The sequence below is a fragment of the Vulpes lagopus genome, chromosome 7, assembly GCF_018345385.1.
Source record: "Vulpes lagopus strain Blue_001 chromosome 7, ASM1834538v1, whole genome shotgun sequence".
NCBI lineage: Eukaryota > Metazoa > Chordata > Mammalia > Carnivora > Canidae > Vulpes > Vulpes lagopus.
This window is the reverse complement of record NC_054830.1, coordinates 78,143,665-78,162,856: the sequence shown is the minus strand read 5'-3', so window position 1 is coordinate 78,162,856 and position 19,192 is coordinate 78,143,665. Positions and strand designations below refer to the sequence as shown.

Sequence of the window (19,192 nt, the reverse complement as noted above, 5' to 3'; positions counted from 1 at the left end):
CCTAGGTGGGCTTCCAGCCCATCTTGGTGCGTCCTGGGGTGTGACTCTTGGTTGGGGTCTCCCACACTCGGTAGAACTGCCCCTTAGGCAGTGGTCTTGTCTCCCTCCCTCCCAGGTATGAGTGTTTCCACAAGCTCCTGATAAAGGAAGTGATGGAGTACCCAGTGACCATACTGAAAGAACTGAACTCTTACAGCTCCACCCTTAGCCAACACTTCTACGTCCGTGAGATCTTTGAACAGGTATGGACAGGGGTGCAAATACCCAGCCACTCACTGAGAAGCAAAGGGGAAAGGATATCTTCTAGTTTTGATCTGCCTTAACTTTTCACACCTTTGAATCTGTCAGGCATTAAGGAGTAAGAAGCAGAAGGTATCTCTAAAAGAGACCATTTCTTTCTTAGATTAAAAGAGGATGAAAGGCTCAGAACTCAGGTTTGTCTGGAATTATGATGGAAAGACTATTTTCTAAAACTCTGAGTTCCATTCATCCTCCTCACCACTAACTACCCCATCACCCTCCTACCACCACTCTGCCCTGCCCTCTCTCTGGCTCAAAAGTCCCTCACCAACTCTGCAGCCCCTGCCAAGTCCAACTCCCAGTCCTAGATGAGCACAGAGGCCCCCACGTCTGGTTCCCCCCACCTGGACCCTTCCTGCTTCAGCCAACTCTCCACTCTTCCTGCATATGCCCCCTTGCCCTGCCCCCCTGGCCTCCCTCACCCTGCTCCTCTGCTGGCATCCACACATCCCAGACCCAGCCAGCCTTCTACTACCAGTGGCAAGTGTCCCGGCCACTCACTTCCCTCACCCCCTGACCCCTCTCTTGTCTCTGGATGTGCTTGTATGGTGGTTGCTGACAAATACCAGAGTTCAGAACATCCAGAGTAGGTGTTTCCTGAAGGGCAGGTATATGGTCACTAATTCTGATTCAGCTTCAGTTGCCCTTTGCACAGCATCTTGCACATGGTTCAGACACAGTGACTGTTCCCTGGGTAAATGCATGCATAGCTGGAATGTCCTGATCTGACACTCCTAGAGTTTATCCCTTTCCCACACAGCCGGCCAGAGTCCTATATGGCCAGACCCAACAATACTTGTGGTTATCACTGAACCTAGCTGAGACTTTCTCATATATACAGGGTTGCCAGCTCCTCAGAGAACCCCTCCAGAGAGGAGGAACCTTTATTTCAATTGTTAATAAATGCTTTCTCTGGTATGTAGGTTGAGGTGGAGCTCAAGCTATAGGAGAGTGAGATCACCAGTTGCACCTTGAGATCGGTCTGGTTTCCTGGGTTCAAATTCAGGTGCTATTATGATCTTCGTGTCATAAGTGAGGAGACTGAGTCCTATAGAGTTTAAGGAGCTTGGCCAAGGTCATGGAGCTGGGATTCAAATCCAGACCTAGAGCCCACACTGTTATCCATGACACAGTATATTCATGAATTCATCTAGAGTCTGTGAAACAGGGAATTTGTAGGGTTAATGAAGGGGCTCTCAGGTGACATAAATCATGTTCATTCTGTATGTTCACATCCAGCACCGAGAGCAGCAGATTCCTGCCCCTTTTTCTACATCCACCAATTTATACTTTCTTGCTCTTTGTCTCACATCACTACAAAATGAGAGTTTATTTACTAATGCCTATTGTGTGATAAAAAGTCTTGCTAGCCTGCTTGGGATTAAGGAAAACTGATTCCCTGGTTTGGGAACACTCTGATGACCACAATGAAATAAGGAGTAAGAAGCAGGTTGAAACAAGAAACAATAAAAAGTCAAGGCTTGCATCAGATGTTAAAGGCGATGTGTCGGCCATTTTACTTAAATGAAAAATGACGTCCGAAGTAGCACTCTGGAAAAGGGCAGTGCTGCTCACTCAGTGTCCTGTGTTTTTTCCTTGTAGACCTTGGAGGGGGAAGTCATTTTCAAATGCAGGGAACCAGGTAACACCATTATAATTCAAGTCTGATCCTCTCTGACTTCACTCTTGTACATTTATGGGCTGGGTGGGCCCAATCCAGGCCACCTTAGTAACCTGTTTTTCCTTGTGCTTTGGGATTGGTCATCACAGAAGCGCACGAAAAGCGCTCCCAGGACAGTATGAGAAAACTGAGGTGCAAACAGAGGGCTAAAGTGGAAATGAGCAAAAGTGAAGAAAGTGAAAGAGAGACAAGTTCCTCCAGGTCAGCAGAAGAGATGGAAGAAGATCAAGAAATGGAGTCTTCCTTAACTGAAGAGATGGTAGTAAGCCAGCAGGAACAATCTCTACTGAGTGACAAGATGGATGAGTTCAGTGAGGAATCTGTCCAGGAATCAGAAAAAATGCAAGTTGAACGAGACAGCTCCTTAAAACCATCCCCAAACCGGGAAAACGTGATGGTTCAAGAAGAGGAGATAGAGGAGGAGGAGAAAAAGGAGGAGGACAAGGAGGAAGAGAAAGAAAAAGTGAAGGAGAGTGAGAAGAAGAAAAAGAAGGAGAAGGAGGAGGAGAAGGAAGAGGAGGAGAAGAAAGAGGAGGAAGAGGAAGAGGAGAAGCATGAAGAGGAAGAGAAGCAAAGGGAGGAGGAGGAGGAAGAAGAACATGAGAGTTTATCTATGGATGAGGTAGGCCAGCAATGTATTCATTCTTGGTATGGGGAAAGCGTGCTAGGCTCTGCATATCCCAAGCTGGGGTCCCCGACCGTGCAGTCTTCACGGGGATTTACAAACGTATGCACGTCTTTTATTTTGTCAACAGGAATCCAATTCTTATCTCACAACAAAGCTTTTTAAAATTTACTTTCTTCTCCTAACATCTTATCCTGCAATCTACTCTGAAGTCACCCCTTAACTGTATTGCTTTCTTTGTCCTTCCCTAGTCATCTCTTCCCGAGCTCCTCTTTCCTGTATAGACCAACTTAACCTCTCTCTATTCTTTCTCTCTTTCCATTCTCCTGTGTAGCACAAAAGATCCATATCCAAGTTGGCAGACAGAGGTCTCCTTGGAGTGCAGGGAAGTTACTCTCATTATTAAATCTTGTGCAGGGATCCCTATTTCAAATGCCCATAGGCATGTAATAGAAAAAAGGTCTGGAGACCAAGTATAAAATAAGACTATTGTCTTAGTCTGTTGGAGCTGCTATAACAGAATATCACAGATTGGGCAGTTTATGAACAACAAATTTCTCACAGTTCTGAAGGCTGGGAAGTCTAAGATCAAGGTGCCAGCAGATTTGGTGAGTGGTGAGGGCCCACTTCCTGGTTTATATACAGCCATCTTCTCACTGTGTCTTCATATGGTGGAAAGAACCAACTCTTTTATAAGGGCATTAATCCCATTCATGAGAACTCTGTCTTCCTGACCTAATCACCTCCTAAAAATCCACCTCCAAATACCAACACATTGAATTTCAGAGAACACCCAACATTCAGTCTAAGGCAACTGTGCAGTCATTACTCAGCTCCAACCAATAATGCCATGTGGGAATGGAGACTCAGAATTGACAAATTTTCTGATTTCTAAGAGAAATCAGAAATCCAAATTATTTGTAGAATTTCCCAATTTTGAAAGCATTATACTGGGCAAAAAATAATTACGGGCAAGATTCAGCCCACAGGTTTACAACCTTGATATTCAAGATCCTATGGTTGGATCCCCAGGTCTGTTTGATGACATAAAGTCTAAAATCTTCTATTCTGCATAGGCTGAAGCCCAGGAAGAGAGTCTGGGGGAGATCTCCCATGAGGACATGGAATCCTTCACTACCTCCAGCGGACACACTTATTTTGTCTTCCTAACCCTGGAACAAGAAGAAGAGAGTTGCAAGTGGTCCCATTCCAACCTTTCTACCATTCTCATCAATGACATGTCCAATGCCAACTTCCTAGAACAAGTGATCATTCCACCCAGACTAGTTTTACAAATTAAGAAACAGTGAGTAAAAACCCCTTTTATTCTCATTCTCCTAAGTTTTGTTAACCAGGTGAGGTATTACGACAAAAGATTGGCCTAGTTTCAGCTGGAAAAAGAAAATTTATAGGTAACTGAGGTTGAGATGAGAAACAATAAAAAGTAAATTTCCAGGAATTATTTGTAGACACAGATATCTTCTGTGAGAGTGACCCCCTTCATCTGTCCCAGGATGCTTGCTGGCCTGGGCCTTGTATGTAAGAAATAGTGTTTTCCTGCAAGATATTAGAACCCCTGGCACATGTGTAATCTTGCCTCTTTCTTTCTTTCTTTCCTTTCTTTCCTTTCTTTCCCTCCCTCCTGAGTATATATGAGTATATATCAATATGGTATTTAGCTCTGATTATATAACACTATAATTGCAGAAAATTAGAAAATTGAAAAAAGTATAATAAAAAATATAAAAATGACCCATAATTCTGCCACTGAGAATTTACTTCCCATAACCCCCAATTTTCTGGGCCTCTGTGTTAGAATTTGGACCCAATGTGGAAATTTGCAATTGGCTTCAGATAGCATTTCCATTGCACTCTGACTCTACAATGTCATAGCTAGGACTCACCAGCTAGAGATCACCTGATTAGTCTACCTCCTATGTATAGACATTGGCAGGGAGTAGAAGGAGTTAAGTCAGGCTTTTTGAACTCTTCTCTTTCACCTCAGCATCATCTCACCTTGAAAATGTCTCTTGACTTGAAACTCATCCTTTCTCCTTCATCTGTCACAGGCCATTGCCTGTCTTCTCCTTAAAGAATAAAAGCAAGGACCACCACAAGAACTAATATTTATTGAGAGGATTTGATACTCTCAATACCTATGAAATACCTATGAAATAACTATGAAAGGGGTACTATAATTAGCTTATAATTATAATTATGTTATGGACAAAGAAACTGAAGCTCAGGGAGTTAGCTATTTTGATAAGATCTCTGAGATAGGAAGTGGTTGGATCTAGGATGTAAATCTAGACCATATGATTCCAGAGTCTTGAGCCAAACATTTATGCCATCTGGCCTTGGGATTAACCAGAAAAATAGTTCTGTGTTAAACTGATTTGATTTGCATGTTGAAGGATACAATACTGAAAAGTATGGAAATCATGAATGTATAGCTCAATGAATTACCCAAAGGGAACACACCTGGTAACCAGTACTTCCCCCAAAATAGAACATTACCAACTCTCCCTCATGTATTCATTTCAAGTCATTGCCCTCTCCTCCTCAAAGATAGCCAATATTCTAACTTCTGAATTAGTTTTGCTTGTTTTTGAACTTTATTTAGATGGAATCATAGAAAACATACTCTTTTATGTTGGAATCCTTTCATTATGTTTGCAAGATTCGTATGTATTTTTGAATGTGGTCTTAGCTCATTTTTATTTCTGTGTAGTATTCCATTATAAAAATACATAATCCATTTTCTTTATCCATTCTACTGCTGATGCATAGTTGAGTTGTTTTTCTTTGGGGAATGGAACAGTGCTGCTCTGAGCATTCTTGTGCAAGTCTTTTGGTGAACATATGTCTCCATTTCTGTTAGATACATAATTGAGAGTGGAATTGTTGGGACATAGGATTCTATGTGTGTCCCTCTTGAGAAGATACAACCAAAGATAGTACCAAAGAGTTTTTAGGTTAATACGTGGCAAATGGTTATCCCTCTCTGTGCTTGCCTTTTTTTTTTTTTTCTCTCCTAAAGGAATCTTTTGATGAAGAGAAATTCTTATTTGCAATAAGATCCTATTCATCAATTATTTTCATTAAGGTTAATGTACTTCCTGTCTTATCTGAGAAATCTGTGCTTGCCCCAAGGCCCTGAAAATATCCTCCTATGGGATTTACTACAAATGTTATCATTTTAAATTTCCACATGGAGATGTATAATCTACCTGTAATTAATTTTGTTTATGTGCGAGATAGGAGTCAGATTCATGTCTTTCCATGTGGATAACCACTTGACTCCAGAAGGCTGGAGTGTCCCCACCGCTCTGCCAGACTTCCTTTCTATCTCTCTGTGTCTCTGACACATCACTGCCTCACCCTGCCTGGTTCCTGTAGTTGTATACTAAGTCAATATCTGGTAGTGTAAGTTCTCCAGCTTTGGTCTTCTCCTCCTTGGCCACTTGCATTTCTACATAAACTTGAGATCAGCTTATCAGTTTCTAGAGGAAGACATCTGCTATGCTTTTTATTTTTATTTCTTATTTTTTAAAGATTTACTCATTTATTTTAGAGAGGAGAGTGTGTGCACGCAAGGGTGGGGGGTAGGGACAGAGGAAGAGAATTTTCAAGCAGACTCCCCGCCGAGCATGGAGCCTGACATGAGGCTTGATCTCACAACCCTGAGATCATAACCTGAGCTGAAACCAAGAGTCAGATGCTTAACCGACTGAGCCCCTCCCAGGCACCCTGATTGAATTGAATGTATAGATAAATTTTATTGCATTGAATCTATAGATAAACTTGGGGGCAACCAACACCTTAACAATACATGGGCATCTTAATAATAACATAAATTTTGAAAAGGAAGAAGTGGTAAGTTGGGAAAAATATTTGCAACTCACATCATTGTCAAATGATCTCATGTTCCCAATATATAAGGAGTGCCCATATAAAGAGATTGGTAAGAAAAACAGCATCTACACAATAGAGAAAAAATGGGCAAAAGATTTTCATGAATAGTATGTAGAAAAAGAAATTAAATAGTCTTAAACAGATGCCAGTATGTTCAGTTTCAATCATAACATGATGAAATTGTCAAATTCAAAAGTATGGCAATCCATTCCAAGGCTGTGGAGAAAGGGAAATGATTATTCATTGTGGATGGCAGTTCTGGGTGCCTTGCCATGAAAGCAGTTAAGCCATATCTTTAAGAACCACAGATGTATTTTAGCCTTTGATTCAATAATTCCAGTTTAGGGAATATATCCTGTAGAAATGCTTCTACACTTGACTTACGCACAAGGTTATTCATTGTAGCCTTTTTTGAAGAACAAATGGTTGGAAACCATCTAATGTCCTTTGGCCGAGTCTGGTTAAATTAATGGTGGTCCATCCAGACAAAGGAATATAATATAGTGGGGAGGGGGAGGAAGAAGTGATAGGGGGAAGCACTTTATGTATCGATATGGAAAGCTCTCTCCCTGGTCACTGCCACTGGCAGAGCTGACTGTCACTGGTATCTTCCTCAGGCTTCGAACTGGCTTTTTTGAGCACCTAGAGAAGTGGTTTGACCAATGTGTCCTCAAAACCCGGGTCACCGTGGCCACCAAGATTGATGAACTTGATTCAGAATTGGAGCTGCGTCTGCACCTACATGAGCTAAGAGCTGAGCGCATTGAAAAGGACATCCATAATGTCAGGGCAGGTACGGACCCTGCTTGGGAAGACCACCCTGTCCCAGACAGCTGGTATCAGTTCTGCATTCAGTAGATGCCCCTCTGTGAGGGTTTCACCTCCAGACTGGCAGAGAAGACAGTTCTTAGAACCTGCATTTGAGATTTAAAAAAAAATTTTTTTAAACAAGGATTTAGATGCCAAAATGAAGAGTATAGTCCTATTTTAGCAGCGTGAATAGATGATCTGTTCACACACCTATCAGATATACACCTGCATTCAGATGCTCTAGGGGCAAACCTGAGCTCACGAATCAGAGCCACCAGGCTCAGCCTCTCTAGCTGTGTGACTCTGGACAAGTTACCTGACTTCTCTGATCCCTCCTTCCCTTGCAGAAGAGGATACTTCTGGTGGTAATTAACTGTCCCTGAAAGGGTACAGTGAGGAATCCTAAGCAACTGTTACCCATTAATTTAAGCTTATAATTTATAACTTAAAAAGAGGTGCCATCTTGCACTTAGGCACAGGGCTCCATTAGTGGGTAACATATTTTTAGTTGGATCCTCAATGACTGTTTTGGGTTTTCACTTGTGTCACACTTCAAGTTTCTTCATGACCCTTTGAGCTTCCAGAGTGACCTCACATGGTCCCAACCGAACTCCTCCTGTCTGGAGCAGTGACAGTTGAGTTATGGAATCAGCCAGCCCAGCCCGGAGTCCCCCTGCTTGGGGCCTTGGGAACCCTGCTTGACTTTGTTTTGTTTTTAAAGCTTTTATTTATTTATTCATGAGAGACAGAGAGAGAGAGAGGCACAGACACAGGCAGAGGGAGAAGCAGGCTCCCTGCAGGGAGCCCAATGTGGGACTCGATTCTGGGTCTCCAGGATCACGCCCTAGACTGAAAGCAGCACTAAACCGCTGAGCCACCCAGGCTGCCCTGCCTTTGGAACCTCATTGTGTTCATCTGGAAAATGTGTTCATTAAATATAAGTATAAATTGAGACACTTCGTGAAGACTGTCTTCCTGCCCCTTCCGTGGCTCCCTGCCCCGGTGCACGATGCTGAGATCAAGGTCAGAGAAACAAGGTCCCAGAGTCCCTGCACTCCTTTTTGGCAGAGCGGGATGGCAGCACTTTCCCTTCCAGGCAGCAGGAAGATGGGGTGGGCTGATCTGAGGCTGTCTGCAGCTCGAAAGGCCTACGATGGAGCCCTTGAAGCTAAATCCTGGTTCTGTTTAGCCCACCCTAGAAGTCCTATGGAATTCAAGCTTCCCGGAAAGAGTAGCCACTGGTAGAAAGGAACAAACTCAGACTGCCCAGCGTTGTGCTGATTGTTTTCTCCAGACTCTCTCACCAGACTCCCCACCCTTCCCAACACCCTCCACCCATCCCCCTGCTCCTGGGTGTCTTTGCAAGCAGCGACCTCCCACTCACAGCCTGGACAGCCTCCTTTCCAGTTAGAGACGCTGGGGCAGTCTCAGATGGCCTTTCTCAGATCTGCACCCATTCCGAAGCCACACCGAGGGCGACGGTCACCATCCAGGAGAGGAATGTCCTGAGGTGACTTGAGATCCTGGAGGGCCTCAGCTCCCCCTCATCCTTTTTCAGCTGAGCTCTTGCTCCATCAGGAGCGGCTGGACAGCCACTGTGCTGGGGTGACCGAGACGCTAAGGAAGGAGAGGCTGATGTTCCTCCAATTCCAAGAGGAGCAGAACATAAAGAGCAAAAACTTCCGCCGCAAGATTTACGACATGGAGCACATCTTCTTGAACGCCACGAAGAGCCAGAGGTGAGGGCCCTGGAAGTCTTGAGGGCCTAGAATCCCAGACACGAAATGCCAGCCTTTAGCTGCTCTCAAAGGAGTGGTCCCACCCTGGTGGATAAGAGTCAGTTGTCTAGGCCCTATAGCAACCTCCTCTTTTCAGCTCACCTCTTCACACAAGTAAGAGTCCAACTGTGTGAACGTCGGGCTGGGGGCTGGGGGCTGGGTGAGCAGCCAGGAACAGAAAAGGGTGCATGTGGTCAGGGTGCAGGGATGTTCCTAACCAGCCCCGAAATGTCCATGCTGGAAGAAACCACTTCCTTCAAGGGAAATCAGGAAGAGCTTCCTGCAGGAGGGCCTGGGATGGAGGACGGTAAAGAGGAGACAGAGTTTTCACCTCAGGAAGGAGCACTGACCCAGCTTGGGGTGGGGGTGTGCTCACAGCAGAGCAAGGGCTTCCAAGGAGACCATTCGGGGAATTGAGATGGAGGCTCTGGTGAACTCAGGGAGACCTCAGTCAGGTAACATGAGGGGACCTCACAGGAGCAGTCAGACATAATAGGCAGCTGGTTAGGGTGGACTTAAAGGTGAAGAGGAAACCTGCAGGGTGCTCCTCTGGGAGAGCACCAGCCACAGGAGCCACACTGCTGTGAGCTAGAGAGAGCGAGCACTGCAGGGAGGGCAAAGATCCAGTAGGAACGGGGATTCCTTTAGTAATTTGGCGGCAAGGGCCAGAGAGAGGAGACAGATGTCCTCTGATACAGCACACTGAGAGTCCCATGCTGTGTCCTGCACACACTGGCATTTTGAACTTCCTTTTGGCCTCTTTTTCTACTGGGAGTAACATGGCTGTGGTTGTGGTGGCTCCACAGCTGGGCACAGCAATGGAGCTCAAGTGGCCCCCAGGGTGCCCTTCCATCCCTGGGTCACCACCCTGGCCTCCTGTGTCCCCTAGGCTGGTTGCTCTGAACAGCACACTGCACCAGGAGCTGCTTAGCTATGTGGATGTCATCCAAGTGTCCCTGCGCAGCTTCCGCCAGTACTTGGAGGAGAGCCTGGGCAAGCTTTGCTTAACCAACATTGAGTTCATCAAGCACTGCAGGTGGGAGCCAGCATCGGGGGCCTCTGTGGGCACTGGGCTTTCTCTGTTGAGAAGTGGTCTTGTTTCCCCCTTTAATTTTTTTATTATGGCAAAATATAGGACATAAAATTATCCATTCATCTGTTTTTCAGGTGTGCAGTTAGTTCAGTGGCACTAAGTTCATTCACACTGTTGTGCAACCATCAACACCAACCATCTCCAACATTTTTCATCTTCATAAATTCAAACTCTGAATGCATTAAACACTAACTCCCATTCTCTTCTGCCAGCCCTTGGCAGCAGAATTCCTTTTTTTTTTTTCTTGTCTCTATGAATTTGACTACTGTAGGTGCCTCATATAAATGAAATCATACAGTATTTGTCCTTTTGTGTGTCTGGCTTATTTCACTTAATGTCATCAACACTCATCATGTGGCATGTGTCAGAATTTCATTCCTTCTTAAAGCTGAATACTACTCCTTTGTGTGTATATACCACATGTTGTTTCTCTGTTCATCCCTTAAAGATATTTGGGTTATTTCACTGCTTCTATCTTTGAACCACCTCTATTCATTTTTCTATGTCTTATACTTTTAATATAAAGCTTTATCAACCACAGTGTTTGGGATGGGTGGGAAGTTTCAGGTCTGATCAGTGGCTTTTATTTCTCTTGAACTATTTTCAGATTGTTTTCTGAGGGAGGCAACTTTTCTTCTGAAGAAATTGACTCACTGTGTCATCGACTGGAGAAGGAAGCTTCCCGAATAGAGTTTGTTGAAAGTTTAATCATGATCAACATGGAGAAGATGGAAAGTGAATACCTGGACCAGGTGGGAGAGCCCTGCCCTTGACCTCCAGCCAGGTCCTAGACAACCTTGCTCATTGCCTGACAGGCCTGCCAAGCCCCCATTCCAAAAAATTGAGCCTGTCTCCCTCTGCTTCCAAAGTCTATAAGTTCCAAATTAAACCCCCCTCCTTTACTTTTTTATATTTCTTCACAGGCCAATGATGTCATCAACAAGTTTGAAAGCAAATTCCATAACCTATCTGTGGATCTTGTTTTCATAGAGAAAATCCAGCGGTTGCTGACAAATCTGCAAGTGAACATCAAGTGTGAGGTAGGACAGATTCATTCTTTACCTGCATACCAGGCACTGTCCCAAGTGCTGGGAATACAACTGTGGGCTCTGCCCCATGGGATTTGAACTCCAGCCAGAAGACAGATGTTAAATCATTATAGCCTCTAGGATTCATTGAGTTATTATGTACCATACATCCTGCTAACTGACTTGTTTTGATCACCTATGTTAGTCCTCACAAGAACTATATGAAGCAAGTATTTGCCCCCCTATTTTAGAGGCAAAGAAACTGAGGCGGAGAGTAATTAAGTGACTTAGAACAAGAACACAGAACTCTCGAATGTGAAGTCAAAATGTGAACTGAGGTCAATGATCTTAAATAAATGACCTAACTGTACACCTTAAGGAATTTGAAAAAAAATTAAACCCAGAGTTAGCAAAATGAAGTAAATCACAAAGATCAGATCAGAAATAAATGGAATAAAGACCAGAAAAACAATAGAAAGGATCAATGAAGCTAGAAATGGTTTTTCAATGATAAACAAAATCAACAAACCTTTAGCTAGACACAGAAAAAAGAGAAAGGACTTGAATAAAACCAGAAATGAAAGAGAAGACAATGCAAATGATACTGCAGAACTACAAGAATTTTAAGCCTACTATGACTAATTACATACCAATAAATTGGATAAGAAATGGAAAAAGTTCTAGAAACAGAATCATGAGCAAATATGACAGAATCATGAACAAATATGACAAATCATGAACAGACCAATAATAAGTAAGGAGATTGAATCAGTAATCAAAAACTTCCCAACAAAGAAAACTTAGGACCCAATGGTTTCATGGGTGAATTCTACCAAACACTTAAAGAAAACACCAATTCTTCTCAAACTCTTCCAAAAAATAGAACAGGAGGCAATACTCCCAAATTCATTTTACAAAGCCAGAATTACCCTGATAGCAAAGACAGATAAGAACATTACAAGGAAACTACAGACCAATGTCCCTGATGGATAGAGATGCAAAAATCCTTAAGGAAAATTAGCACACCAAATTCAACAGCACATGAAAAGGATCATACATCATGATCCAGTGTCATTTATCTCTAGGATGCAAGTATGGTTCTAAATATACAAATCAATCAATGTGACACCATATTAATAGAATGAAAGATAAAAATCATTTAATCATCACAATAGATGCAAAAAACACTTGACAATGTACGTCTTTTCTTGATAAATATGTTAAACAAATTAGGTAAAGGAGGGACGCACTAAGTATAATAAAGGCCATATGTGACAAGCTAATATCATACTCAACAATGAATAGTTCAAAGTGTTTCCTCTAAGATCAGGAACAAGACAAGGGTACTCTGTCTACCACACCTATTCAACATAGTACTGGAACATAGTACCCAAATGATCAGGCAAGAAAAAGAAATAAAAAGCATCCAAAAAGAAAAGGAAGAAGTAAGAATGTTTTTATTTGCAGAACAAATGATCTTTTATATAGAAAATCCAGCAAAAAACTGTTAGAGCTGATCAACAAATTCAGTAAAGTTGTAGGATACAAAATCAACATCAAGAGATCAGTCGTATTTGTATATACTAATAGTAAAAATATCTAAAAAAGAAATAAAGAAAACAATCTCATTCACGATAGCACCAAAAACAATAAAACACTTGGTAATAAATGTAACAAAGGAAATGAAAGATCTATACACTGAAAACTACAAGAATTTAATGAAAGAAATTGAAGAAGACACAAATGGAAAGATAACCCATGTTCATAGATCAGAAGAATTAACATTATTAAAATATCCATACTACCCAAACCTATCTATAGATTCAGTGCATTCTCTATCAAAATCCCAGTGGATAAGGGAAAGGAAAGAAAATGAATGGGAAATATCAGAGAGGGAGACAAAGCATGAGAGACCCCTAACTCTGGAAAACGAACAAGGGGTAGTGGAAGGGGAAGTTGTCGGGGGAATGGAGTGACTGGGTGATGGGCACTGAGGGGGGCACCTGACGGGATAAGCACTGGGTGTTATACTATATGTTGGCAAATCGAACTCCAATAAAAAAAAATACCAAAAAAAAAAAAAGTATAAGCCAAGTAAAAATGAAATCCCAGTGGAATTTTTCACAGGAATAGGAAAATCCATCCTAAAACTTGTATGTAACAGTGATAGAGTATGAATAGCTAAAGCATTCCTGAGAAAGTAGAGCAAAGCGTCACAATTCCTTATTTCAGTGTACTATACTCAAACACTTAAATGGTGTGGGGAAACTGCATAAACACTACAGAAGAATGAAATTGAACCCCTATCTTATACCATGCACAAAAATTAACCCAAAATGGATTAAAGTCCTAAGCGTAAGACTCTAAATCATAAAACTCTGGGAAAAAATATGGGGAAAAACTCCTTGACATTCGTCTTGGCAATGATTTTGTGGATGTGACACCAAAGGCACAAGCAACAGAAGCAAAAATTAGCAGGTAGGACCGCATCACATTGAATAGCTTCTGCATAGCAAAAGAAACAATAAAATGAAAAGGTAACCTATGGAATAGGAGAAAATATTTGCAAATAATGTATCCTATAAGTGGTTAATATCCAAAATATATAAAGAACTCATATAACTCTGGTTCGCCTGGGTGGCTCAGTGTTTGAGCGTCTGCCTTGGGCTCAGGGTGCGAACCTGGAGTCCTGGGATCAAGTTCCACATCTGGCTCCCCACAGGGAGCCTGCTTCTCCCTCTGCCTGTGTCTCTGCCTCTCTCTGTCTCTCATGAATAAATAAATAAATAATCTTAAAAAAAAAGAATTCATATAACTCAAGAGCAAAAGAAGCAAACAATGTGGTTTGAAAATGGGCGGAGAAACTGATTAGACATTTTTCCAAAAAGGACATATGAATAGCCAATAGGTATATGAAAAGGATGAAAAGGTGTTCAACATCACTCATCATCAGGGAAAGACCAATGACAATGAGGTATCACCTCATACTTCTTACAATGGCTGCCACCAAAATAACAAGAGATAATAACTGATTACAAAGGTGTGGAGAAAAAAGAAACCTTGTGCACTTTTGGTGGGAGTGCAGACTGGTGCAGCCACTGTGGACAACAGTATGGAGTTTCCTCAACAAACTAAAAATAGAATCACCGTATGCTCTAGCAATCCCATTTTTGGGTATATATTCAAAGGAAATGAAAATATGGTCTTGAATAATGCTTCACTGCAGCATTATTCACAATAGCCAAGGTGTGGAAACAGATGTGGAAAAAGGCAGAGTGTCAACAGACAAACAGATAAAGAAGATATGTATTTGATCACGAAAAGGAAGGAAATCCTACCATTTGTGACAACATGTATGGACCTTGAGGGCATTATGCATAGTGAAATAAGTCAGAGAAAGAAAGACAAAAACTGTATGATCTCACTTATATGTAGAATCCACAAAAGCCAAACTCATAGAAACAGAGAGTAGAATGGTGGTTACTAGGGACTGAGTGGTATGGGAAATGTGGAGATAAGGGGCAGTGGGTAAAAACTTCCAGTTATAAGACAAATAGGTTCTAGGGATCTAAGATGCAGCATGGTATTATAGTTAATAATCTTATATGGTGTATGTGAAAGTTGGTAAGAGAGTAGATCTTGCATGTTTTCATCACAAAAAAGAAATGGTAATTATTTGATGTGGTTGGAGGTATCAGTTAATGCTAGAGTGATAATTATTTTGCAACATCTAAGTGTATCAAATCAACACATCGTGTATGCCTTAAGCTTACATAATGTTATGTCAATTGTCTCTCAATAAAGCCAGGAATGACTGACTTATTTTTAAGCTTTTTTTCTATATATGGAAAGATTTTATATATATTATATAATATATAAAGTGTATAATACACATAATACACATTATATATAATATAATACATGTACATGTATATGTGTATATGCACAAAGAACAAAACTGACCTCTTGCTATTTATACAGTTTCTTAGGCTATAGAATCTTTAAAGATTCTTTCAAAACCCCTGCTGTGATAACTTCCCTCTCCTGAATGTGTTGCCGTTTTCACTCATCCATTCTTTTTTTGGAAGAACATTTGGTGGATTTCATTTATGATTATACCAATGGCATTGTAAACACCCTTGCATAGGAAACTCTGATTATATGTCCATAGGGTATCTCCCAGAGTTGGAATTACTGGGGCAGCTCATGAATGTTTTAAGGCTCTTCGTGTTTTCCAGGTGGCTCAGACAACTGTCACCAGCGGGACAATGCCCTCAACTGCTACTGTGGGTTGTTGATTTTATTTTTAAACCTTATTTGTTTGAGAGTAAAAAAGAAAACAAAACCAAGCCCTTTTACATTTGCATTGATCTAGTTTCTGATAACATGGTGCATTTCCCACCCCACCTCCCCCATTTCATTTTTCCAATACTGAATTCATCTCAGTATGTTTTGCTGAACATTTTCCTGATCAGAATAAGTATTCTAGAAAAAAAAATCATGGAGCCTCTGGTTTTTCTAGGTTGCAAAGTCTAATTTACAAACAGATGGATTAAATTCTTCTCTGGAACAGCTCCAAAGGAAAATAGAAATGTGTCGAAGCTCAAAGGGAGATAAAAAAGTAAGTATTCGGTATTTGCTGAGCTATGAATAGTAAAGATGCATTACCCAAGAATTTTTTTTTAAGATTTTATTTATTTATTCCTGAGTGACAGTGAGAGAGAGAGAGAGAGAGAGAGAGGGAGGCAGAGACACAGGCAGAGGGAGAAGCAGGCTCCATGCAGGGAGCCCGATGTGGGACTCGATCCCAGGACTCCAGGACCACGCCCCACACCAAAGGCAGGTGCTAAACCACTGAGCCACCCAGGGATCCCCTGCATTACCCAAGAATTATAAACTGGAAGTAAACTTATATCTGTCATCAAGATTTCTCCAGCTCCAGAGGGCCTCTGAGCCATCCTACTTAACCCTTGTTCCATTCAATGGAATCAAGGAAGAAAAGAAAACACAGCCCTCCTCCAGCCCCCAGCCCCTCCCTGGCAGGCAGAGTCCAGTGAGTGTGGGGCTGCGGTCTGACCTCACTCCTCCTCTGAGGGCACGAGGCATCCCTCCTGTAATTGGAACTCAGCCATAGAGGAAACACAGAAGCAGAATTATGCCTTCTGCACAACCACTTTTTGTTTGATTTTTCATTTGCTGGTGTTTTTGACCATTGCACATAAACTGGTTACTTCTGTTTTCTCTACATATGAACTGTGAAAAGGCCAAATGAGAGCAAAATGGATCAGCACAGCAGGTCTCTGGATGTTTATGTTGTTTACTTGCTTTTTTCCGCCTTGCACACACATCTCTGTCCCCCGGTCCACATTCATCCTGGCCTCCCTGGGCAATGTTTTCTCAACAGCTCAACCAGGCGCTTGAGAACCAGATGTCTCAGCTGGAGCTGTCTTAGTGGGATGGTCTTTCCTCACCAAGCTCTGTCTTTTCCATTTCAGTTGAGTTGAGGATTTATTTTTTTGTTAACACTGAGAGGACATTTGGTTTCTATCTTTATTGCTCTTTCTTGCATAGTAACACATGCTTCGTGAAGAAAGTTTGAACATCCACAAAACATAGAGTGAGTACTTGTCCCTCATGTTATTACTTTTTTGCAGTCTGCAGCGACCTCTGTATTTTTGTGCAGTTATTCATGCACATCCCCCGGGCAGCATGAAGAAACCAGATTAATCTGAAGTAACCCCTTCAACAGACCCTCTAGGGACCCCTCTGTCTCTCCAGAGCAGAAACATTCGCTCTTCCACATTTCCTCACTTCTCCATCCCCTTCATTGTCCTCTCTGGTGGTGTCAGGGTATTGGACAGGGTGCCTGTGGCTTGCACAGCCACCTGGCCAGGTCAGGGGAGCATGAGCTTGGGTGGGCAGGCAATTGTGTGTTGATGGAAGCAACTGGTTGAATATTTCTGAAAAGCATTGATTGGGAGATGAAAATGATGCATCAGATGCCAGGGACAGGTATGGTCATGATTATGTGCTCCGTGGCCTGTGAAGAAGGCCTCCTGGCTGCTGTGTGCAGAAAGGCAGGAAGGACAGAGGAGAGAGGCAGGGAGACTGAGGCAGAGAGAATGGTGGCCTGGCTAAGGTACCAGGAGAGACACCTTCTGGTTCCAGAGTTGAGTAGCAAATAAATGGTTAGGACTCAGAGTGCACTGGAAATGAAGGAAGCAGAAGAGGCCAAGGAACACCCTGGCCTGGGTCATCTATGTAGGTCAGTTAAAGATTCAGGGGACCATGAATGAGGACTTCTGAGTGATGTGGTGAGATGCACAGTGAAGGTGAACATCCTTACAGGTGCTTCCTGGCATACCTCGGGGCACGGTCTGTGGGATTGCTGCTACAGGGGGATGTGTATGTGACCTTGTTAGGTCACCTTCCAGAAAGGCTGTGGTCATTTCACTTCTACACAGCCTGGCCATCTTGGGCCAAACATTTCCTTCTAAGAGTTTCAGAGCTAAAAGAGACCCCAGAGAGTATTCTGGGCCCCCACCCTATGGATGAGGAAACTGAGTTGAGCAATCTAAATGATTTGCCCAGAATGAACCCATAAAACCAGGACTAGAACTCTTGATGCCCCATCAGTAAAAGATTCCCTGCCCCAGTGCAGCTGCCCAAGAGAGCCAGCCAGCATTCCCCGCTCTCCCAGATCCAAAGAACCAAGAGGCTGACAGTTCAGATGGAGACAATTGGCCCTCCTGCAACCTGCTTTCTGTGGCTTTCTTCCCTTAGATGGTGACCACAGAAGACATCCTTGGCTTCGTCCAGACTTGGAAGGAAAGACTTGGCCAGAGGATTCAGTACCTCAACTGCAAGCTAGACACAGTGTCCGTGACTCAAGTGGTCTTTACCGTAAGGCACAGACAGTAAAGAAAGGGGTTGGGCAGTGGGGAAGGGTGGGTGAGCTGTCTGGTCCAGGCTCCTAGGAGACCAGCAGGGCTCAGCAGAGCCTAAGGGAAGAGGAGGCTCCCAGGCTTCTGCTGGACACCAGGCCAGAAATGCCTTGGGAAGACTATGGGCTCTCCCTTCAGATCAGGGTTCAAATCCCAGATAGTTCACTTCCCTGCCTTGGTCTCCTCAGAGACCCCTCACCTCTTGACACCATCTCCTCATGTCCACCAGGACCTTCAGCTTACCCCACCCACTGGTTCTCAGGCAACCTTAACTTTCAGCCTCTTCCTTCCTACCCACATCTAGGAACAACCACTGGCTTCTCCCCACCCGACCCCCACCGCCCCTTCTTGCCCACTTGGTGCCCTTTTTCTCTCACTTCCCCTCATGATCCATTCCCTGAGCTGAAACCAGACCTGACACTGAAGAAAGTTGGTCTGACTGTGTCACTCTTCTGTCCTCAGGGTAAAATCCAGACCCTTGGACTGGGCCTTTACAGCAGGCTCTTCAGTCTTCCCTCCATGGCCTCTTCATTTCTTGCCCTCACTCCCACCCCAAAGACATGATTTTCCCCTGGGCTTTCTCTCAGACCAGACAGTTAGACCAGACCAGACAGTGAGATCTCCATTTTAAGAGCTGTCTCTCTAGACTCTGCCTAAACGGGCAGAGCTTGTGTCAACCTCACCTCACATTCAGCCTCTCACTCCAGGCTTTGAATGCCAGAGGCACTCAATTAAATTCCAGGGGGGGAGTGTGGGCATAAGTGGATACCCACATATACCAATGTGGGCATAAGTGGACACCCCTCCACTTCTGCTCTGGCTACCCTCTCACTGCCATGTTTTGAACCAGCCCTCCCTTCTACGGAGAAGCTCTTCACACCGTATCACCAATACTAAGCCTCCATCATGCCACTAGCAGTGCACCCTTCACGACAGAACTCAGGAGTCCATCTGGAGTCTTTCCCTGTTACAGTCCATTACTGAGCCGGGGCTCAAATAAAATAAGGAATAGCCTAAC

The 19,192-nt window shown here is 43.2% G+C and overlaps 1 protein-coding gene across 3 annotated transcripts in view; it reads left to right on the top strand.

Moving 5' to 3' along the window:
- The window catches only part of CCDC180 (coiled-coil domain containing 180), a 67,728-nt gene that overhangs the window by 22,185 nt on the left and 26,351 nt on the right, over nt 1-19,192 (top strand). For 2 of the 3 annotated variants that reach the window (XM_041764582.1, XM_041764585.1), the window contains exons 17-27: nt 116-242; nt 1,903-1,942; nt 2,071-2,603; nt 3,683-3,912; nt 7,139-7,314; nt 8,890-9,070; nt 9,999-10,145; nt 10,810-10,954; nt 11,126-11,242; nt 15,753-15,851; nt 18,014-18,133. In XM_041764582.1, the coding sequence (XP_041620516.1) occupies nt 116-242; nt 1,903-1,942; nt 2,071-2,603; nt 3,683-3,912; nt 7,139-7,314; nt 8,890-9,070; nt 9,999-10,145; nt 10,810-10,954; nt 11,126-11,242; nt 15,753-15,851; nt 18,014-18,133 (1,915 nt within the window). The remainder of the gene's footprint in view (nt 1-115; nt 243-1,902; nt 1,943-2,070; nt 2,604-3,682; nt 3,913-7,138; nt 7,315-8,889; nt 9,071-9,998; nt 10,146-10,809; nt 10,955-11,125; nt 11,243-15,752; nt 15,852-18,013; nt 18,134-19,192) is intronic. The other variant, XM_041764583.1, reaches the window with a different exon arrangement.